The sequence below is a fragment of the Haliotis cracherodii genome, unplaced genomic scaffold (genome assembly GCF_022045235.1).
Source record: "Haliotis cracherodii isolate W230 unplaced genomic scaffold, xgHalCrac1.p SCAF_13, whole genome shotgun sequence".
Taxonomy (NCBI): domain Eukaryota; kingdom Metazoa; phylum Mollusca; class Gastropoda; order Lepetellida; family Haliotidae; genus Haliotis; species Haliotis cracherodii.
This window is the reverse complement of record NW_027266268.1, coordinates 3,663,400-3,688,308: the sequence shown is the minus strand read 5'-3', so window position 1 is coordinate 3,688,308 and position 24,909 is coordinate 3,663,400. Positions and strand designations below refer to the sequence as shown.

General features: G+C 39.6%; 1 protein-coding gene across 1 annotated transcript in view; it reads left to right on the top strand.

The window, feature by feature from the left end:
* The window catches only part of LOC139459516 (coiled-coil domain-containing protein 180-like), a 91,043-nt gene extending 76,119 nt beyond the window's left edge, over window positions 1-14,924 (top strand). Inside the window, exons 29-36 of the mRNA XM_071241031.1 lie at window positions 388-535; window positions 1,357-1,501; window positions 3,643-3,803; window positions 6,489-6,626; window positions 7,868-7,979; window positions 8,783-8,899; window positions 11,275-11,402; window positions 13,467-14,924. Of these exons, the coding sequence (XP_071097132.1) occupies window positions 388-535; window positions 1,357-1,501; window positions 3,643-3,803; window positions 6,489-6,626; window positions 7,868-7,979; window positions 8,783-8,899; window positions 11,275-11,402; window positions 13,467-13,595 (1,078 nt within the window). The 3' untranslated portion in view covers window positions 13,596-14,924. The remainder of the gene's footprint in view (window positions 1-387; window positions 536-1,356; window positions 1,502-3,642; window positions 3,804-6,488; window positions 6,627-7,867; window positions 7,980-8,782; window positions 8,900-11,274; window positions 11,403-13,466) is intronic.
* The last annotated feature ends 9,985 nt before the right edge of the window (window positions 14,925-24,909 follow it).

Sequence of the window (24,909 nt, the reverse complement as noted above, 5' to 3'; positions counted from 1 at the left end):
TCAGTTAGTTTTGTCTATTTGGTCAGGTAAGAGGTCTTCGTTCTAAGACGATTGTAACTCCTATATTAAAATTAACGTGGACATATGAATGCTTACCTATATGAATTTGTAGAACAGGGCCCTTGAATATTTCATTCTGCTTGACGATGTCACTGTCAAACTGTTAATCATTATACATAGTTTTGCTGGCTTGGAGGAGAGGTTTTTTGCACAGACTTTCTTGTGTTTGAGCTGTGTCAGTTGCTAATCCAAAGCTGAAGACATAGCCGGTCCCTCCTGTAGTCCTCCACAGTCATAGCAGCCACATTGTTGCAACCTGAAGGAGGGACTGGGACTGCCCCTAGCTTCCACAGTTGCTCTCAGTTCTGTTTACATGTTGTGCTATAGGTTGAGACGCAGCAGCAAATCCAACAAGTTTGACAAGAAGTACCTGGTGTTCGGGGAGAAGGAGGAGGTGATAGAGCTCACCAACATCATGGACATTATCAGACACATGCTGAGGGAGGCCCTCGATGGGCTGCTCACTACAGCCGACGTACGTGTCTACAGCACTATCATGACGACAGTGATGATGATGATGATGATGATGATGATGATAATGATGATGATGATGAAAAATAATGATGATGATTAGGACCTCCTCTTGATTTAGTTTTTAACACTAGTTGGTATTTTATGTACAGCTGAATAAGTAGATTAGGGAACCATGCTTATGACTGTCAGAAGTAGGTAACTGAAAGGAGATCAGTGATGTGTGAAGACCAGCGATGTTCCTGGCATCAGCGTTTGGTATCTTACAACCTTCCTTCCTTAATTAGCCAGTGTGTCATCTCCGATCTATTATGTTGATGGATACCCTGGACCTATTGCCACCATAGCTTTGTTCTGGGAGTGATGTGACAAGCTCCATTTCTCTTATCCCGAACTTAACACAGGATTTCTCCGGCTCACGAACTTGAAATCAACAACCAATCAAACTGCCACTTGTTTGTGAATGCAAGTTCAGGATAGATCTACATCTAAATTATCAGCCTCGTCCGAGGTATGGTATGAATGGGTCGGGGGTATTTAACATACAAGAATGGAGATGTAATACAGAGGATAATCGGGGATGGTGACTTGGTTACTCCAGAATCTTGGTGAAAAATAAGGGAGTGTTAGAAATGCATGTATACAGGGATGGAAAGTAGCTCTAGCCCGCTAGCCCAGACCAGTTTTGTCAATGTTAAAGGTATCCTAAGAGCTAGTAAAATTTTGAACATTTTGGGTTATTGCTATCACTGCTCAGGACAGTGGATGTTTGTCAGATACAATTGTGTGAATTATCAGGTTCACATTTGACCACATTGTTTACAGCTGTACTACCGCCAGAAGGGTAACCGCGTGGTGACTCGGCCACAGGCCCTCCAGGAGACCTTCGAGCAGTGTGCCGACACCCTGGTACAGAAACTCCAGTCTTACTTCAAGCAGGCAGCGGAGTACCACAACCAGTGCCTCCAGGGTAGGGTAACAGTTGTCTCTTTTGGTTTGAGTGATTGACTGATTTTTATGATCCTTTTGACAATACTCCAGTCATACCTCAATGTTCCTGGTATGGACAAGTGCAGACAAGTGTAGACAAGTGTAGACAAGCGTAGACAAGTGTAGACAAGCGTAGACATGTGTAGACAAGCGTAGACAAGTGTAGACAAGCGTAGACACGTGTAGACAAGCGTAGACAAGTGTAGACAAGTGTAGATAAGCATGGACAAGCATAGACAAGTGTAGATAAGCGTGCAGACAAGTGTAGACAAGTGCAGACAAGCATAGACAAGTGTAGATAAGCATAGACAAGTGTAGACAAGTGCAGACAGGTGCAGACAAGTGTAGACAACCATAGAAAAGTGTAGACAAGTGCAAATAAGCATAGACAAGTGTGGACAAGCGTAGACAAGTGTAGACAAGCATAGAAAAGTGTAGACAAGTACAAATAAGCATAGACAAGTATGGACAAGCGTAGATAAGCGTGGACAAACATAGACAAGTGTAGATAAGCGTGGACAAGTGTAGACAGGAGTAGACAAATGCAGACAAGAGTAAACAGGTGCAGACAAGTGTAGACAACCATAGAAAGTGTAGACAAGTGAAAATAAGCGTAGACAAGCGTAGACAAGCGTAGACAAGCATAGATAAGCATGGACAAGCATAGACAAGCATAGACAAGAGTAGACAAGTGTAGATAAGCGTGGACAAGCATAGACAAGTGCAGATAAGCGTGGACAAGTGTAGACAGGAGTAGACAAATGCAGACAAGAGTAGACAGGTGCAGACAAGTGTAGACAACCATAGAAAGTGTAGACAAGTGAAAATAAGCCTAGACAAGCGTAGACAAGCATAGATAAGCATGGACAAGCATAGACAAGCATAGACAAGAGTAGACAAGCATAGATAAGCGTGGACAAGCATAGACAAGTGTAGATAAGCGTGGACAAGTGTAGACAAATGCAGACAAGAGTAGACAGGTGCAGACAAGTGTAGACAACCATAGAAAAGTGTAGACAAGTGCAAATAAGCCTAGACAAGTGTGGACAAACGTAGACAAGCATAGACAAGCATTGAAAAGTGTAGACAAGTACAAATAAGCATAGACAAGCGTAGACAAGTGTGGACAAGCGTAGATAAGCATGGACAAGCATAGACAAGTGTAGATAAGCGTGGACAAGTGTAGACAGGAGTAGACAAATGCAGACAAGAGTAGACAGGTGCAGACAAGTGTAGACAACCATAGAAAGTGTAGACAAGTGAAAATAAGCCTAGACAAGCGTAGATAAGCGTGGACAAGCATAGACAAGTGCAGATAAGCGTGGACAAGTGTAGACAGGAGTAGACAAATGCAGACAAGAGTAGACAGGTGCAGACAAGTGTAGACAACCATAGAAAGTGTAGACAAGTGAAAATAAGCCTAGACAAGCGTAGACAAGCGTAGACAAGCATAGACAAGCATAGATAAGCATGGACAAGCATAGACAAGCATAGACAAGAGTAGACAAGCGTAGATAAGCGTGGACAAGCATAGACAAGTGTAGATAAGCGTGGACAAGTGTAGACAGGAGTAGACAAATGCAGACAAGAGTAGACAGGTGCAGACAAGTGTAGACAACCATAGAAAAGTGTAGACAAGTGCAAATAAGCCTAGACAAGTGTGGACAAGCGTAGATAAGCATGGACAAGCATAGACAAGAGTAGATAAACGTGGACAAGTGTAGACAGGCACAGACACGAGTAGACAAGTGAAGACAAGTGCAGATATCAAACCTGTTTGACAAGTGAAATGGTCCACTGGGCCACCTTTCTTCTGCCATCAGATTCTCCTTCAGTTTCATCAGTATAGCTTCCTTAAAATAACATTTCAAATTTCATCTTGTAGATTGAGGCTCCTTTTAACATGTTTATAATTCTGATATCTATGTCTATTGTCTTCCGTAACTTATTCTGTTACAATCAGTGACACATGCTTGGATAAACGTTTAGACAGCAAGACCATTTCCTACCTCCAGACAAGTTATGGAACTTGTAGTTATTATACAGAAATGGACAACAAACAGAACAGTATCTGTATTTTTTGTGATACCTTCTGTTTCTATAGTGACTGCCATGTTTCAGAGCTCCGTAGCCAGCTGGAGCAACTAGAGGAGAGTATTTCCCACGTACCAGGACTGGTCATCTCGGACATCGTGAAGGAGGAGATACAGGTTGCCGAGGATGCCCACACAGAAAGGGAGGGTCAGTTCCTGGACAAGCTGGACAGCATCACCAAGAGACAGGTGAGTTGTCCTGACATGTGCCGGGAGGCAGGAGACGCCGGTACGAGTTTGTTTTCCGGATGGTCTGTTTCTGCCAGAGAGATCCTTGATATTCTGACTGTTTCTGCCAGAGAGATCCTTGATATTCTGACTGTTTCCACCAGAGAGATCCTTGATATTCTGACTGTTTCCACCAGAGAGATCCTTGATATTCTGACTGTTTCTACCAGAGAGATCCTTGATATTCTGTCTGTTTCCACCAGAGAGATCCTTGATATTCTGACTGTTTCCACCAGAGAGATCCTTGATATTCTGTTTCCACCAAAGAGATCCTTGATATTCTGACTGTTTCCGCTGATGTTTTGCTCCTGCAAGACTGATCCTTGATATTCAGACCAGACCTTCAGTGGAATCAGTCATTGCTGAGTGCAAAACAACATGCAAACATTATGATAATTTTATAAGCAGCAGTAAAGTTATCTTATGTGACTGTTGCCTCACACACTGTGGCAGCCACTGATACCATGACTATCAGTCAACAAAGATAGCAGCACGTGTGCTAATACTAATAAGCAGCTATATTTAGCCATGTGTGCAGTATACATACATGGCCAACACAAACTGAAATTTGAAAAGTTGTGAAGATGTTACATTTAAAGCGCCATTGACCTGGTTCGAGATGCTCCCAATGCCAAATATAACCGATCGCAGTCACCTGACTGTGAATCATTACCTGGACTGAAACCACATATAAAATTCAATGATGATGTTTATCGCTAGCAAAATGGATATTTTTAAAAGCGCTTTTTAAATTTTTTTCATTACTGCAAATAATATTCCTTATAGCCGGAATGGCTTGTTTTGACTTTATAAATATTAGCACACATGCAACTATCTTCATTAATTAATAATCGCAATATTGTGTGATTGTATTACAAGTAACGAGGGTTATGACCAACATGTAGCACTGCCAGCTTGTGGTATAACTTGCATCTCAGTACATGTATATGTAAAGATAGTTAAAGCAAAACATGTTTCTCTACTGGAGGAATCACAGACAGTCTCAAATACCCTATATACATAAAGCACAGTACAAGCCCAGGTGTTCTATCTACCTGGTGTCAGCACATTTTTGTGAATTTAATATCTGTGTCCGGACCTAGTATCGCAGCCTCTCCTGAGCCATCAGTGTATTTCTTGACTGGTACTTGTGGCCAGTGGTTAACAGGGAAATTTTAGACATTTATCAAAACAATCTGTCCAGTGTTTCAGGCAAGGAAAACTTCCTGTCTTTGATAATTTAGCATATTTAAAAAATGTTTGGGCAAGTGCTGAGGAAGGTATGGTCTGTGAGTCATTTCTTGTAAACAATGACAGGAATCTGTAGAAATTGTCAATTTTAACAATAAATTGTATATTGATAATACTTATCCTATCTCACACTATGCATTTCTCATTCTTCTTTCGATCCTGAGTGGAAACTTACCTAAACAAAGGTATCCAGCTTCTACAAGACAATTCTCCCGAACATACCCAGCATCCCCATGGTCACCTCCCAACAATCTGACTTCCCCAGCCAACTCCTTCCTTCACTTTCTGGAATCTAGAAAAAGTAGAACAAAAGTCTTTGTACATGTTCAAATCTCCCTGATTCCTGTGATATGATAAGTTTGTGTGTCTCTCTTGCTGATTCTAAACTACCATTCTGCTCAGCAATATTCCAGCTATATGAAGGCAGTCTGTAAATAATCCAGTCTGGACCAGACAATTCAGTGATTGATATCATGAGCATTGATCCACACAATTGGGATCAATGACATGCTTCAACCAAGTCAGCGAGCCTGACCACCCAATCCCGTTAGTCACCTCTTATGACAAGCGTAGTCGCCTTTTACGGCAAGCATGGGTTGCTGAAGACCTAGCCTATCCCGGATCTTCACGGGTCTTTTGTCTTGTAAGTTCTCTGTTTTCACATCTTATAGCCTCCTAACGCCAATACAGCCATTGCACCACAAGCTTAGCACTATCATGATGGTAATAGTTTATGAATAAGAGCAAAGGCTCATGAGCAGTTTTCAGTTGTGATTGTACCCACAGTCGCTGGGTTTGTTTCATTTCTTTTTTGTTTTCTTCCCCCTACCCGCTCGGACTGGTGCTAAACATAAAAATGAGTAACATAAAAAAAAAATGAATGGGCTTATATACGCGTCTGACTTGTGAGCCCCAGCTGAAGCAATTGTTTGTTATGTCCCAAGAGGAGTTAACCACCTCTGTGGCCTACAGGTAGAGTGTCCGCCCGGAGAGCGGAAGGTCCAGGGTTCAATCCCTGGCCGCGTCATACCAAAAGACGTTAAAAGATGGTACTTGTTGTTACCCTGTCTGGCGCTCGGCATTAAGGGGCTAAAACAAGGTCTGGTCGGCTTGGAGTCAGTATGCTGTGTCTAAGTGGGGTATTCATGTTAAACTGCAGCATGGTATCTCAGTGGGCTAGCACTACAAATTCTGCATTAGTCCGGACTAGTTCAAGCAGGGACACAAACACACACAAACGTGCATGCACGTCGCTATATAAACGCAATAATCTGGGACGCGACATTACACCCCATTTCACCTCACCTCACCAAGAGCAGTTATCTCCCCATTAACTAAGATTCAAGTGGACCATCTCTGCCTGCAGTTTTCTTGTATATTGTTATTTGTCATCAGGTGGAGCACCAGAAACAGCTCCGACCAGCTTTAGGTCACCCCCACCAGGTGGCAGCTTTGCAGGCCCTGTGTGAGAAAGAGGCTGCTCGAAACGCCGACTATCTCGCTGCTGTGCAGGAACAGACTGCAGATCTTCAGGTGAATGTTTCATTCATGTCTTTGACTTAAAACTTAATTATTATTCTCACGTATATTTGAAATTAGTTTAGAAATGGGTGGCCCAGTCGTCTAAGGTGCCGCGATTCGCTGTTCAGAGTTGCGTCCCTTCGGCACGCCATAAACCTATGATTGTGGGTTCGAATCCTGGTTCGCCCCAATTATGTTTCTAGGTTTGTCAGCACCATACCCCTGCTCGTGGGTTTCACCGAAGTGGTAAACATCTGAAACCTGCATCACTTTGGGCTTTCCTCCCACATTAAGCTGACACGCCGTGATATAACCGGAATACTATTAAAAGCGGCGTTAAAACCCATCTCACTGAAATTAGTTTATTAAATCTATCCTCTTGCGTTTTAAATTGGTCCTACATATTTAACAACACAATTTACAAACTTCAGCTTCTAGTGTCAACAAATAGCTTCAGATATGATGAGTTAGTCTTTATTTTCATTTGAAATAATAAACTCATTGAAAATAAATATGTGAGCCCAAATACAAATAAATTGTGAGGATTAGTCTTAATCCATCAAGAGTTATCTCCCCATTGACCACAGTTCATAATTGACCACCCAAACATTTACAATTTTCTTTCAAATTTCATAAAAATATTCAATCTGAAAATGTCCCCTTAAAAGATGTTTGCTGGTCTGTGTTTAAGTATTAAACTACACATGGATAAAACATTGATCTTATGGAAAAGATCATAAATTCTTTCTGTTAGCAGTGTTTGAAATAAGCACCTGCTGTAGGCCCGTAGCAGCTAGATATTGTGTCAGGCCCAAAGTTTCAATGTCTGTCGGCCCTGATGGCAGCCTGGCAATTTATTTTATTTCAAACAGTCAATATTTGTGTTCAAATTTTTAGCACCCTGATTTACCATGGTTTGAGTTGTGCAGTTAACACAAAAATGTCCCAGTAAGCATCCTTAACACCATTTATCCCCTACTGAAGAGTGAGTGAGTGAGTATGATTTTATGCTGCTGTTAGCAATATTCCAGTAATATCACGGCGGTGGACAACAGAATTGGGCTTCACACATTGTACCCATATTGGAAATCTAACTCGGGTCTTCGGTGTGACAAGCGAACACTTTAACCACTAGGCTACCCGACCGCCCCCCCACTGAAGAGGTGTCTGCAGCAATTGTAAGATAAGACAATGAAGATCTGGTTCATTCCTGTGCTCTCTCCTCTCCTCTCCATGAGTGTGTTGTGTTTCAGGCATGTGCTGTGGAACATGGCCGACAGTTCCTGGAGCGCTTGGCTGGCATGGGGGAGAGACAACTGCTGCAGTTTGATAACCTGCTGGTCGTGGACGATGTGGAGAAAGGAAGTGGGTCGTGTTTTTTGTTTTGTATGTTTAAGGATATGTTGAGGCTTACATTGTTAAGGCTATGCTTATTGGTGAAAATTTTGAACAAACTTCCACCAAATATTTTATGTTTGTCAAAACAACTTCGCCATTAATTTAAATAGCTATTGACCTTGCATGGTCACATGTACAAGCAGTCAATAATATATTGTTTAAGTAGGGGATGGGAAGAGATTGGTAATAAAACGCAATGCAAAAGATGATTGTATTTTTTTGTTAAATAATTATTAGTATTTGGGGTGGGGGGTGGGGGAAGGATTACTAATTTTAGACCCAAATTATCTAAGTTATTCGTAACTGCCTCAAAACGGGGGTTAGCATCTCTTTATATACATTAAAATACTTATATCCGACCAGTTTGTTGATAAAGAGCAGGGTAACAAGTTTCTCTGTGTTGTCATAATAGTTTGGGTTTTTTCTATACAGCTTTTACATTTGTAATATTCACTCTGTGATTCTGGACAAAATGTCCAAAGCAATCTATGCTGGTTGTTATGGCGAATAAATGGATCCAGTGGTCAAGCTCGGTGATTTGATTGATTGTGTGTTATCATATCCCAATGGTGTTGATGATATTGTAATATCAATCATTGTCTGCTCGACATTCAACTATTTACAGTCTGCAGTCATATAGCTGTAATATGGCCGAGTGTGGCGTTAAATAACATTAAACCTAACTGTAATGCATATTCAGTGAAGCCAGGATTGTCATGTCTTGCTTGATATTGTTCCCATACAAATTCTGAAATGTTCTCCCTCTACAGAGGTAGAAGCTACGAGGCACCCAACAAATGAGTTGATCCGCCGCAAGAATGCTGGACAAAGTTTGTTTGATACGGAGGACAAGAATGCCCTTCCCAGAGGAAAAGGAATATGGACAGGTAAGGTCTTACTTTTTATCAAAAGAGAAAAACTGAAACAGGTTTATATCTTTTAGATGACAGCAAGGAAAATTTTGTTTGTAGAAAAGAATTCTCAAAACTGCATGGAGATCTATATGGTTTTCTAAGCTGATATACAGTGTACTTACTTTTAAACTTATGAGGAATGGTGGCATATTTATTTTGTATTTTTTTTATCGTCAACAGTTTTGCAGGATTATCATCGCTGTAGAAATTCTAGGTATGTTTAGAACAAATCTAGATATAAAAGGTATAACACTTAACGATAAGGAAAATAAACTAGGTCAGTATGTGGACGATGCTCAATTATTTCTAGATGGATCTGAAAAAAGCCTTAATACATCAATGTATACCCTCAACAAATTCTATCAAATGTCAGGACTTAAAATAAATGTAGAAAAAACAAAAGCAATTTGGATAGGATCATTGTCTGAAAGTAATCTAGTCTTAGCACATGACTTTAAACTTGATTGGTATAAGGGAGATTTTGAAATTTTAGGGATAACTTTAAATGCTTCATTGAACGACCTTTGGGTAATCAATACTAGAAAAAGATTAGAACATATTAATAGACTACTAGCTAATTGGCCGAGAAGAACCTTAACTCTTATTGGAAAAATTACGGTTATCAAAACTCTTGCTATATCAACTCTGGTACACATCTTCTCTGCTGTACCTAATCCACCTAAAGCATTTGTTACCGACCTAAACACAATAATATTTAGATTCCTTTGGAATAACAAAAACGACAAAATGAAGAGATCAACTATTAGTAGAAATTATGAAGATGGAGGTCTAAGGATGATAGATATTGAATGTTTTATTGATGCTCTCAAACTATCTTCATTACAAAAGTATATAAAAAAGAATGAAGATTCTACAACAATCTTTCCTCTAAAACATCTTTTCAAACTTGGTTCTAATGCTGTAGACTGTTTGTCTAAACATGATAACCCTTATTTGAGAGATGTATTGTCTGCTTGGAAGATATTTTACCAAAAAATGAGTTTGTATGAATATGATTTAGACCACATTTTGAATCAACCAATCATTTATTTAAATCATCTTATATTATAAAAAATTGGTTTAATCAAGGTGTCCAGAGTGTTAGAGACCTTTGCGACAACAACGGTTTTCTTAGTTTTGAAAATTTCAAACAAAGATATAAGATCCAGGGAACTTTTTTAGACTTTCAAAAATTACTGAACAATATTTCAAAGAGTTGGAGATTTCAAATCAGGGACAAAACCCTTGATGTTAATGTAGTTCAACTGAACAATATATGCAAACACTTTTTTAATGAAGTTAAAAAATCAAGGGCTTTTTATGATGAACTAATTAGGAATGATACTGTACCGAAATCATTAGAACACTGGAATACTGTTTTTCCTCAAGGTTTGGATTGGAAAGATATACTTCTATGTTATAGAAAATGCACTCATGATTGTAAACTTTAAGATTTTCAATATCGATTTATAAACAGAATAATTTACACTAAGAAAGAATTACTCAAGATGAAACTTGTCGATGAAGATATTTGTACTTTCTATAAAACTGCTTCTGAAGATATGTCTCATGTATATTTCGATGGCAATCTGCTCAACAATTTTGGTTTAAAGTTGAAAACTTCCTAAATAACAACCTGCAAACAAATTTCATCCTTTTGAAACTTAATATCTTTTTTGGAATTTCCACTCAAAACCATGTAGCAAATCATATTATTATACTAGCAAAGAGATTCATCTACATATCAAACATAAAACAACAAGATTTATCTTTCGAACAATTTCTTTCACTACTAAAAGACACAATTTGTTTGGAAAGGTATATCGCTAAAATAAATAATCAATTTAACCAATATGCTCAGAAATGGCAAAACTTACATCTCATAATCTAATGAAGCAGTTGGTACATATTACCTGTTAATTAGTAATCATCTATTTCTTGTTAGCAATTATTTATAATCTCCCTCTCAGTTTGAGAAGAACCTTAATAACGACATATCCTGTACAATCTGCCTGTCCTCACTTATGAAAATTATAACTTGTGTTAATACTGTCATATATACACATGTTAATATCTACACTTGTAACAATATACATGAAATGGAATAATAAAAAAAAAGATTTTTAAAAAAATAATTTTTTTGGAGAACTCTGTAAGGTACACGTCTGCCTCAAAGTTTGAAAGGAATATTGTCATGGGGGCTGTGCAGCTGTCATTCACACCTCATCCCCACAAACTCCTCAGCAGCTGCTGAAATTTTGCAGCATTCCATGATGGAAAGAAATAAGAAATATGATATAGTTTGATAACTCATTGATTTCAATACAAATAGTGAGCATGTTTAACAGGCCTCCCAAGCAATGAACTTGTTGTGGGCCCTAAACCAACTAAAGCCGAGAAGACAGCGTCAGTAACAACAGCCAAGACTACCCTTGGGCACAGCGCTACCATTGCCGCCAGAGACCAGGCTTACAAGGTAGGTCTTGCCTCAGAGCAGAGGCAGGTGTTCTGTCACACATGCTGACACCCATATTGTATGGCCTGAAAGTTGACGGACTCTATGATCCTGAAAGGCATTATGTGGGACATGATATCAGGATATGTCTGTATTCCAGTGGATGGACATCGCCGACATGTCTGTCAGATCAGGGTTCTAGAACAGGTGTCAGATTAGTCAGGCTTCAGTCATTGACATAGTTTTCTCAAATGTCCAAAAGTGTTCCTAGTAATAATGGACAATACAGAACTTATGAAACACTAAAAATAACCTATGGCCATTTGTCTCAGATTGTCTGGGAGGGTAAGACCAGTTTATTTCATCTTCTGTTAACAGTACTGCTGTAACCATTGTATATTTCATAATGAACAGGAGCTGGAGACATCCAGAGTTAAGAGATTGACGTAGTAACACAAAGCTTTCTTCATGCTACATCTATTGTTTCAGCCATGTCATTGAAAACAAATGAAATATTCTTCTCATGTATATTTGGGAAAAGAACAATCGGGTTGAGTAAAACATTGATCATTATTATTTTATTACATCTATCCTCTTACATTAGTCCTCAATTCGATTGAAATAAATAACTCATTGAGATTAATATGTGATCCTCAATATAACTCAACATATCGATATATATATGATATGAGGGTCCCGGTCTACCATCAAGAGTTATCTCCCCCTGGACCACAGGCAGTCTGTGTTATAGAGTATGTAGTTTTTAGAATGGGTCCCTAGCATGAAAATGAAGGCCTTCTCCCAGCTCAGACTGACAAGGCTGGATACCCGTTTATAAGAACAACTGACTTTCACATACTGACACATATGGAACATCATTACTGGGCAGAATGAGAGCAGCTGTAGCCAGCTTAGCATGTAACCAAGGCACGGACAAAGTGGGCTGAAGATGAGGAACTAGTCAAGTTACAGTCATCCCACATCATATCAGGACATCAGGGACTGAAGCATTTTATATTCAGGAGGGGGAGGCTGGAACTTTGGTCTATATCCATGAGATACATATTTTCTCTTAAAAAGAATTTGAATCCGAGATATATTTTGTTTCATTGAATGAAAGTTGATTTATTCCATTGAAAGCAATGTCCCAGTTGTATCCCGCCAGACAGTCTGGGAAACAGTTGGTCCAGGACATGTAAGCTCATGTATGAGCAGTGATCCATGTAGACAGGCAACGATGACAAAAATGAGCTAGTTGACAAACTGTAACACATCATCCTCATGTTAGTGTCATAGGGGGTCACGGGCGGCCCAGTTGTCTAAGGCACTACAATTCCCTGTGCAGAGCAGGCATGCCAGAAACCTAGGATTGTTGGTTCGAATCCTGGTTGGCCCGATTATGTTTCCAGGTTTGTCAGCACCATACCCGTGCTCGTGGGTTTCACCAAAGTGGAAACATCTAAAACCTGCATCACTTCATGCTTCCCCATATATTAAGCTAACACGCTGTTATATAACTGAAATACATGTACTGTTCAAAGCGGTGTTCAGCGCAATGACACAAAATCAGCTAACTTACAAACTTTAATAAATGATCCTCACTCTAGTGTAACCGCAGTAATCGATGATGTCATAGAGTCACCTGATATACATGGAGTGGTCAGGCTCTGCGACCGAGCTGGCTGTGTCTCATTGTGCTTCCATGACGTGAATCGTTGCTCATGTTTTCAGTGACTGGTTTACCTGGCCCAGAATTGGTTATTTACAGCCCATGGTGATCTTGTCAGAATATTCCCATCAATGACATTGTGCAATGTTCACTCACCTTGGTGGGTTCATATGACCAGAGGGTGGTCGGGTAGCCTAGTGGCTAAAGCGTTCGTTCGTCACGCCGAAGACCCGGGTTCGATTCCCGACATGGGTACAATGTGTGAAGCCCATTTCTGGTGTCCCCCGCCATGATATTGCTGGAATATTGCTAAAAGCGGCGTAAAACCATACTCACTCACTCCCTCATATGACCAGTGAGGTCCTGTTCCGATATATTCCATTGTTTCCTGAGTGTGTTTCATTTTCTTTCTTCAGGAGTACAAAGCTAAGTTTGAGCACACGTTGGTGTTGATCGAGGCTGAGAAGGCGCGACTACTGCGAGCAGAACAGCGATGGGTTGACAGCTGGAACATGTCCGTGGAGAAAGTCAAGCAGCTGTACTAGAACACGGTCACAAGTCAAACACCTTCCTGAATGCCATGCTGTCATTCCTGAGCGCCATGGTCTATATTTCATGAATTCATATATTTGTAATGATTCTGTTCCTGTGTATGAAGTGGTCAAAGCTTTAATGAGGAACACACAGATTATACTACTTGAACATGTATGTGTGTATTATTAAGGTGTCTTATTTTAAGTTGCTTTTCCTTTCTTTAAGGTTGATCACAAAATTGCAATACACTGGATTTGCCCCTTTTAAGATTATTGGAGGTTTTTGTGAAGTGCAAAAGCATCTAATATATTTGCTTGTAGTTAAAGTTTCTCTTTATATCTGATATGAATCCGTAAGTCATATGCGTCAAGTGGAAATTATCAAAAACACTTTACTCCCAAATATCTTGTTGTAAACCACCCTTAGAAGATATATGCCTCTTCCATTTGCCTACTGTATTCTGGGTTATGTAACAGCGGTCACTAGCTGCCTAAACAGGTTACACTCCCTAGAAATAGTTGTCTCCCCTTGTGATCCCATATTCTAAGCTCATTCATGACCAACTCGTGTTATTCCAGGGCAAGTCGAATAGCAACTCATGCCCCTCTCATGGGCATTTTTGCGACCGGGCTCCACCTTATTCCAAATGGGCCTACCTAAAACAATTGTTGATTCATTGCTAATGGTTCACATATATTATATATATTTCAGATGCAATTTAAAGCACATCGGGATGTGCTGAATGATGCAGGATGATTGAACACATTTAACTGTGTCTCAGGTATAGTTTTAGATGCAAGACATATGTAAAATGAAAAATTATTTTCTGAAGGATTCTTTGACGAAGAACTTATTCTGATTGGTCGCACATAACATTCATTGATAGAGGGACGAGTCTTCTTGCAAGTTACGGAAGTGGTGATGAATAATTCTATGCTGTGTGGTCAGTGATTGAATTTAGACTTTAAAATACTTAGCAGTGCAACAGAAATTTCTCATGAATTGTCAATCTTAGAGTACATTATAACAACTGACATGTCTGGAACCAGAGTTATTGTCAAGTATAGCCACAACATAAATTTCTTGTTTTGTCTGACAGATGCATATGACCTGTGATATGTAATATATTCCTGATTTGTACATATACATGCTGCTGGAGCTCAGTGATAATGAACTGCTATTGTGGGTCCGTCCATTCTTCTTTTATTTTATACATACTGCTTTTTAGTGCACAAATGTACATTTTACTGAAAGCAAATACACTATAAATGTGTGTGACGATGAGCTGTGATATCCATATTTGCCTTGTTGACAATTTTCATGATTAAAGAGTGTCGAGGTTGGACCAAACCATTAGTTTGTTTGTCACGTGTTTCATTCTTCACATGGGTACAGTGTGTGAAGTCCAGTTCTGGTGTCCCCAGTCATTATGTTCCTGATATATTGCAAACATCAGCATAAACACCTTTCTTACACACACACACACACACACACACACACACCACACACACTCACTCACTCACTCACGGCCATCAGCAAAGTGATTGTTTATTGACATTTCTCATCCTATTCGGTTCCTATTTCAACTAGTTCTCTTCAAACTTTATTTGTTTGGTTTCTTCATGGTGATACATAACAGTCACAACATTTTGGGTAGCAGTCAAAAACAAATCAGTTGACGTTGGTACACTCACTGTGTGATAAAATGGTGAAAGAACTTGTTGATAAACATGCAGCAAGTCCAACCAAGGGAGTTCCAGAGAGGTCAAGTGTTAAGAAATCAACTGTAATTACATGTCAGCAACTATGACGATAATTCTTAAAGCAAAGTGGGGTCACAGGTGGCCCAGTCGCTGTGCAGAGTTGCGTCCCTTGGGCTAACCAGAAACCTATGATTGTGGGTTCGAATCCCGGTTCGCCCCGATTATGTTTCTAGGTTTGTCAGCACCATACCGGTGCTCGTGGGTTTCACCGAAGTGGTAAACGTCTGAGACCTGCATCACTTCGGGCTTTCCTCCCAAGCCGTGATATAACTGGAATAATGTTAAAAGCGTCGTTAAACCAAACTCACTCACTCACTCACTCACTCACTCACTCACTCACTCACTCACTTAAAGCAAAGGCATCTACATCGACAAAAGCCTTCTATGATTTCATGCCATGTCTTGGAAAAGTAAGGAATACTTGTCTCCCTCACACACGTGACGAGAGTATGACGTCATCTCGAGGTTTGGTTGATAACATTAACAAGATTCGTTTCGACTGTGATCACACTGAAATCTCTGACACTCAATCCCAGCTTCATCTGACTCTGTTCACCTTGACATTTTTGGTCCTTTAAGCAAAGGAAGAAGTCGGACAGAAAATTGTTGATTCTAAACCTACCAACTGCACTTTGGGTCCTCTTCCCACAAGGTTTATGCTTGAATTCTTGGACATTCTACCAGTCTTCTCTTAGAGGATAAATAGCAGTTTGTCATCAGGTCGTGTCTTAAGCATGGTTCTCTCTGTGAAGATCTAGCAAACTATAGACCTGTCTAATCTCTTTTTCATCTCCAAGGTATTTGGAAAGGCTTGAAGACCCGCCTTACTGCACACCTCAACAAAGACAACCAGTAGGATGAATTTCTGTCTGCAAACAGGGCCAAACATAGTACCGAGTCGTCTTCTCTAGGTGTTATAGATGCTTTGCTTGGTTCAGCAGATGTAACCAGTGTGCTCATTCTCCTGGACTCGCCATACATCACAAACATCTTCTTGAGTCTACAAAACTGGTGTGGGCGGCCATATCTTACATTGGTTCTGGCCATACCAAGTTCGTTCAATGTCAGATAGGTGTGCATGAACGTGTATGCGGGGTCCCACAAGGATTTGTCCTTTGACTTATGTTATTTACCGTATATATAGGGCTTGGTGATCTGATCTGTCATCGTGCTGTCGATAATCACAGCTAGGCTGCCGATGATGCCCAGTTTCTGAAATCGTTCAGTCCCAAACCTGAGATCATTCAAGTACAATAGTGTGTCTCCGACGTGAAACATTGGATGACCACACGTAAATTAAAACTGAATGACTGAACTTGTATTTTGTTGGCTGTACATTGAGCTACTCTTATTATTGGGGACTCACAAATATCTTTCAGTGCTGAAGTGAAAAAATCTAAGCCTTTCATTGTAGAACAAATCATGTAGGGAACATGGCAAATTGGACGCCATCTCTTGACATCTGAGGCAACATGTCAGTAAAGTAAGGTCAATGGTGCTGTCCCGACTCTACTTTTACTGTAGTAGTCTTCTCGGAAATATGCTACAGGACTTGGTAACCAAGCTACAGCAGTATAGAATGCAGCAGCCCGAATCAACAGAAGCAGCAACACTCCCACGCCAGGCTTGATTCGCCTCCACTGGTTACCGGTCTAAGCAAAGCTCTAATACCAGATCCCGACTTTCACTTTACGGTGTATTAAAGGGTCAGCTCCATCATACTTTGGAAAGAGAATGTGTACCATCTAGATGCCCCAGAGCAGCTTAATGCTCATCATACCAGCTACTAGATGAAAAGGTTTGTTCACTGACGTTGTTCCCATCATACCAGCTTCTCTTTGGAACAATTTACCTCTCTCCATCAAAACATTTTCAACACTTAGCAGCCTTCAGTCAAGACTAAGAACTTCATTTTTCGGGAAATACCATGCGGATGCCTAGTTGTAGATATTATGTTCTTTAATCTGCAGTCTGGTTGTACGTGTGTTCAAGGCGAACCGCATCTCCAGCAGTGCCCGTGACTAAGCGCCATGATCGTGTTGTTTATCACTTGTGTGGAAATGTGTAGCGCCATGAGCAATCATTTCGTTATTGGACATTACCTGCATTATTACATGGCTTATTATTATTACCTGACCTTCAGAAAACAAAAGATGTCATATAAGAAAATGAAAATGGTTTTTGGCTTCTCTTTCTATTAAGATCAACATTAGCAGTGCAAAAATAATCAATATTAACTCATTTATATAACATCATTGGACCCACTAAAGCCTTTTAAAGTGAACTCTTCTTTTTAATTCAACAATGGGTAAACATCACATTTATTTACATTGTCATATTGGGCTTACACTGTACCGGTAAAGACAGATATGAATCAGTTGACAGTGTGTGTGATTACCCGTTAGGTAAAATGAGATTGATGTCCGCGTCCATCTCTCATTGTTTTAGTAAATCATACGAAAATCGTACCTCTAATTTTCTCCCCGATCCTGGTCCCGTGGTGATTCCGGGTTAGAATTGGTCCCCAGCAAACTATACTAGTCATAAGAGTCGACTTCGTGGATCGGGTGTTCATAATATCAACCACTGAATTATCTGATATGATTAATTATTTACAGGACGCTGTCCCGTAACTGGAATATTTCTGTGTGCGGTGGTAAACAACAAACAAACACGTCGCTCTTGCATTGTCTGTACATTGCAAGTCGTATCACATTATTGACAAAACTTCTAGACTTGTTTCAGATATTTTTCCAGTCAACGTTCAAAAGGCTCCTTTCTTCCACTTTACCCGATAGCAGGCTGACATGAAGTGTTCTTCCAATGGATGTTTGTTTATTATTACACGACAATAATTTTTACTCCAAAAAAAACCCATTATAAATGCTTACATATTAGTCTAGAATGCCCTAACACATATCGATTTCAAGATTATTTGGTCTGAGATTATCTACACACATACTATTAATTTGTTTTAAAATATGTCTGATCGGCATATGAAATATTGCACACTTGTTGACAATGTCATTGATTTTTCCTTCTGCAAAGCGATAGTATCCGAACTCTCCGAACTTTGTACTTTCAACTGTTGTCGACATTAGCAGAACAAATATTTCCAGTACAAGTGTAATTAAATCTTACCATCTTGATTTATAAGGAAAACATCATTTTCTTCTTCTTGAAGGGTAAGGAAAACGTCATTTCCTTCCTTTTGGTGTGTAAGTAAAACGGCATTTTCTTCCCTTTTCCCACATCAAATCAGCTCCCAATTGGACCCAGTAGAAACTGTCAAAGTAACTTTGTGGTGATTGTGACAAAGTCTCGCTTAAATATGCAATGAGGTGAATCACAAAGTGACTTGGTTGAAGAAAGGCTTTAGGCCAAGGAGATACCAGATGTTCATCACTGAGAGACTTCAAAAGCAGCAGGACAAGTGGCCTTGGTCTTCTTGCAGCATTGGGTGACTGCTTCTGATAAAAACCCTGATCTGTTTGACAATATGCACTGTTCTCTCAAGTAAACTGTCTATGAATTTGGCAGTTTTGCATGTGAATGTTCATTTATATAATAACATTATGTTGTTGATTGCTTTGTGAGGAGGGTTGGCTCAATCCTCTAAGGCACCACAATACGTTGTGCAGAGTTGCATCCCCAAGACAAGAAAACCTATGATCGTGGGTTCGAAAGTTTCATGGTTTGTCAGCACCACAGCTGTGCTGGTGGACTTGTTTCAAAGTGGTAAACATCCAAGCCATGCATCACTTCGGGCTTTCCTCTCACATCACGCTGACATCGTTGTCACTGTGAGAGCACTGATATACTATACTGTTCATAGGAGACAGGGAGGTAAACATTCACTCGCTGGTTAGGTCAAATTGGAGGCTTTCCAAACGCGTGAGAAGTAAATTATTATAAAAACATTATTATCTGTTGTTGTTTTCTCTAACTTTCCAAACACTATATGAATACCTGAGTGAATTACTATAGATAGCATGCATGTAAGACATAGCTGCATGATATTCCTTCCCGATACAGTCAAATAAACGCCGCTTTGTCCAACGTCTGGTTGTCTCGAAGTGAAAGCTTGGTCACTGCATATTCTTTCTTTAGCAGTAATTTTCGGTTGTGTCGAACTTCTGATAACTCGAAGTATTTACGTTGGTCCCTTCAACTTTGACACAAAGGTGTTTGACTGTATTCTGAGAAAGTTATCAGAGGAAAAACTCAAATTCATCTGATTTACCGGTAACACTTAGAATATGAAGAATTGTATAAACAGTGTTTGCATGTGATCGGTACCTTCAATTAACAATAGTAAGCTCATGGTAGTCGGCAGCAAGCCTGGTCCGAGCTTCACCCAAGCATGAAATATTGTATAATGACATACAGACGTACAGATAACTTGTACGGTGTGAACAACTGCCTGTCTACAGCAAGCGTGTCATGTGATCTGGTCGTCTGACAAATGATGATGATGATGATGATGCACATACACTTCCTTGTGCTCATTCGTGTCATATTGAAGGGTGCTTGTAGCCCGGTGGTCGAACAACCTCGCTCTGAAGACTTACCTCCCTTAGTCATGCCAGGATCCACTGGTCCTATGTTTGATTCCATCATTCCCTGAAAGTCCAAAATACCCCTGATTGTGCCCCTTTGTCGATACAGTATCCTGGTGTGGTGTTCGTTAACCCGTTAAACATCTACACCCCCGTGTTACTTTCGCCTTCTTTCATACAGCTGGTATGTGGTACAATGACGGAAAGTTGTGTCAAGTGACTTGAGAAGCTCATTCGGAGATAGTTCCTTATCAAAGTTGGTATATATTTAATACTATCTAAATCTAAAACATAATCTGCGCTTGTACTGAGTCTCCGTCATGTGATTTGAAACAAATGGGGCACAAATGTATTTTGCTTGTTGAAAATTTTGTTTATTTCTTAATAGGGGTAGGTGTTTTTGTAGTTTTGTCATGAAATATATGTCTATATACTCTGTCATAACTGTAGCCTGAAAAAGGTCTACCTTTTGTCATCTTATATGATTTTTTTATATTATTATTGTTGTTGTTGTTGATGATGATGGTGATGATGATGATGATGATGATATTAATAATAGTATTAATAATATTCATAGTATTATTATTTATTTGAATGCCTACTCCCTCGCACAAGCTACCAGTTTTGTTTAATTCCTGATGATTTCCTGTCAAACCAAGGCAGAAATGGTTTCTTCCTATTACATCATTCAACTGAAGTCAGTGTACACCAACAAACCTAATTTCAAATGATTTGTTGCGTTTGGGTGAAATATTGATGTGAGCGATGTTTTCTTGACCAGTTAGATAAATCTGAATTTGTACGACAAAGTAGTTATTTATCATGAAATATGATTGTTCAAGTTCCAAACCTTCATTATTACCGAACACTGATCACAAAGTCTCGGCACATTCCAGCAGTTTGATGCGTCATAAGTATTACTATTTCTTGACAATGGAAAGTGACCATTGCTGTCACAACAAACACTGTCTTGAAAGTCGCAGCATCGCGTTGTCTAAAAAAGTGATAGTTCTTTATTATTTATCTCCCAATTTCTGTCGCCAATTACCGAAACGTGGCATCTTTGATTAACTTGACGGGGGCGCGCGCTGAGTAGCGCCAAATGACTTTTTAATGACTTATGGGGTTTCGTCTTTTGACATTTCACATTATCCTGCAAATGAGGCGGCCCGTGTGCCACCTAAACAAGACAAAGACCCCTGTGTCACTGACTAGATTAGCTTCATCATAAAGTTTATCCAAATGGGAGTTCTATATGTATTCGTTTTGTTTCCATATGAAAGAAATTGAATTATCAACTTCCCGAGAGATCAGTAAAGCAATTGCATATTTATATATATCTTTACAATTCGCGTTTAGTGTGTCATTTAAAGAAAGGATAATATATCCTTTCACCTATAACAAAATACGAATGTGTAAATGTTTCGTATGCTTAATGCGCGCGCGCACACACACACACACACACACACACACACACACACACACACACACACACACACACACACACACTTTTGGATCCGAATCTGAAAATAAAAATATCCCACCAATGCAGAATAGCAAATAAAATATGTTTTACACGAACTTGAACATCTCCTTTTTGTATCAGTCAAAAAAAATATCTGTTACTGTGTTAATTTAAAAAGATATGTCGTGTAGTGCCTGATGTCTCGAGAACCACGAACTCGTGTAGAACACGTGCAGATTGATAGACGTGTCACTAAAAACATGCCCTGCAAGTGTAATAATAATATAAATATCATAATGATAATATATGATATTGGACATTTAACAAACGGGACTAACGACAATGGTTTCATACAAAATCACTTCGAACGCATACGAACATGACTCTATTCTTGACACTTCTGATAAGCCCGAGCGCATGTAGAATTCGCGATGCATTTAACGGTATACATATATTCATATACATACCAAAGCTATTTATGAGTTTTGTTCGTGTCACTTGGAATATTATTTTGAAAAAAAAACAGAATTTAATTCAGAACGAACATGTCAACGTTGAATGAAATTAAAGTCATTCGAAAAGAATTATTACAATACCTCGCAAAGCTACGCCAATCAGCCGTCAACATGATCAGATAATATAGCTAAACTTGAGCATGGTGTATTCAGGTGAATGTAAATAATGACAGTTATTGCTTGTTTCTACAGCTGTTCCAAGTATATGAATAAAGTAGAATATATTTGAATAGCATTAACTCTTGTTGTCAAAAGGAGCATAACATATGTATGTACTACTCAGCGAAGCCACATTCCACGCTCTTCCTCTATAATATTCGGTAAAACTGTTTTACTTCTGAACATGCATGACAGGTGTGAGTGTACGACAGTAAGAATAATCATATATTTTATTATTTCTGTAAAACCAATCTCGTTTTAGATTAGTTTTACTATTTCCTATTTTGAATTAACAGCCATAAATCATAAATTGATATTATATTAATTCGGGTGTCCCTCTTAATTTAATTTTATTAAAGTTTATTAACCAATTTATAACTGTAAATTTCAGTTAACGGTACAGCTTGACAATTCCACAGCTTCACAATGTAATGAATCCATCAACGAATATGACATGCATGGACCTGCGTGCATAGAGGCCTGAAGAGCGATTTGGAACAGAATACAGCAGTTATATGCATGCGAAGCACATGTGCCATAATGTCTGACTTCTATAGGCTGTGTAATACGCTAAACTGTGTAAGACACTGCATTTGTATATTCTGTGGAGTCTGTTGTTTCCCGTTGAAGGTCAACCTGTTATTATGATTAGGGCTGATTGTGAAAGCGTTTACTCGTCACGACAACAGCCGGTTCGATTCGTCACAATATGTTAAGTGTGACATTGTCTATGTATAGTTAGGGCAATAATTAATGGCCAATCTAAAATTAATTCCTCATTTGAATCAAATTTACCTGAACTTGGTCCCTTTAATAGAGTTTGCATAGAATCCAAAGGTCGACATCATGAGCATCGTTCCACGCCGATAGAGAACACATTACACACTGTTATGCGGTACTTGCGACATGAAGTCTCCATTTGTGCCGTGGGGAGTCTAAATGAATTATGGAAGCCTCAGGTTGCTGACAAAACTAATTCAATCCCAGCCCTTTCCTCCCGCGCCACGCCCCAGACATTAAATGGCGTTTTCTGCTTCCATGGCTAGGTTCATGTTTCGCCCTGACATTATATTTATGTGTTTCTAGTTTACTCAAGGCGCGTGTGTCGCCCATTCAGTACAACAAACTAGGACCTGTAGTCTGCTGTGCTCGCCCAGTTCAGTGGCAGGGTGTCATGGCGTGGAGTCGGTCCTGGTATTGATGTGTCCAACGACCCATGTAAAACCTCTTCAATTGGGAGCCTGTGAAGGACTTAACGCTGAAGTGTCAATGTAATTGAGCAGACATGCCGTCCGGGGGGGCATTATGGATTTGCGATGGAACATTGTTAGACAATGGTTTCCCTAATAAACATACTAATTCCACATACTTTGTGACAGTGACATCGGCAAATGAGTTTAATTAGTAGAAATTATTCTCAGAAATGTTGTAATGTTGTAATTCAGAGGTGTCATATTACACTGACATGTTCTCTGATCGCCTGACCTACTGGCCCCGCAAGGACGTCGGTACACGACAAAGTTCGTGTTTTTTTACAATCACCATGAACTATCAACTATTTAACATTTGTAGGTCCGCTAAAATATAAAGTTTTACCGACATTTTGGAAAAAAGTCAATATGATGCACGCCTGTCGTTGGCACAAAGTAAACATTTCCAAATATGGAACATTATTTCCACGTAATTCACGAAGAAGTCGAAGGCACGTTTTGCACGATCAGGTATATGGTATCACTGTCATTATCCGTTTTATTAATCGTAGATATGAGTTTTTGTTGAACGAGTTTGATTATTTAGTAGTGGAATGTCGTTTGGAAACGCATGTAGGACATTTCACACAATATTAGAGACAATTTGCAGTTTCAGCGTGAATTTTAGTGTGTAATCTTCATCTATTTGACCTTAAACTGTTGCTTTGTTTGTTGTTTCACACCACACACGGCAATATCTAAGCTTTATGGGAGGTAATGGAGAGAATAACTAACTTGTATAAAAAGTGTTTGAAATGTCTTCACATCACCTGGAATATACGTAAATAGTTGTGTAAAGTTTACTGTTATGTGGGTGGTTGTCTGTAAAGAAAGTCACAAACACTTTTTAAAAATATATGACAACACATTTCTTAACTTAATCCAAATATTTTATCTCTGTGAGGATTTTTCTTTGAAGTAAATGCTTTTCAAGCAGTATCTCAAAATTTTGGTAATATACACAAAGAAAAAAGTTAAGCACACCCTAATATATTTCATTATTGTCGTCGTCGTCTCGTACGCCGAGAACCCTTTTTAACAAGTACTCGTCTGAAACAGCTGTGGTTGCCCAATCGTCATTTCAGCACCAGAACCGTCAGTAACCGACTGAAAGCAGCAGGACTGAGAGCTAGACGAGTCATAAAGTGTCCCTTGTTGAGAGATCAACACAAAGCTGCTCGTTTAGCATGGTGTATTGGGCGATGAACTGGAATCTGAGAACTTGGAGACGGATCCATTGGTCACACGAAAGTCGCTTGCTGATCTACGTCACTGATGGAAGAACGAGAGTTTGGAGGCACCGGAACACGGCCTACACCCCCAGGAACATTAAACCGACTGTTGCATGCGGCGGGGGCTCGGTAATGGTTTGGGGGTGTATCTCTCGTGATTGCAGGTTGGATTTGGTCACCATAAGGGACAACTTAACTGAGGCTCAGTACATCCGGGACGTTTTGAGGCCAGTCGTCGTTCCTCGTTTTGACAACCACCCTCTTGCTACTCGAACTCAGTTCATGGATGACAATGCCAGGCCTCATCGTTCGCATGCAGTCGTGGATTACATGAGGGCAAATGCAATAACGACTCTACCCTGGCCAGCAACGAGCCCAGATT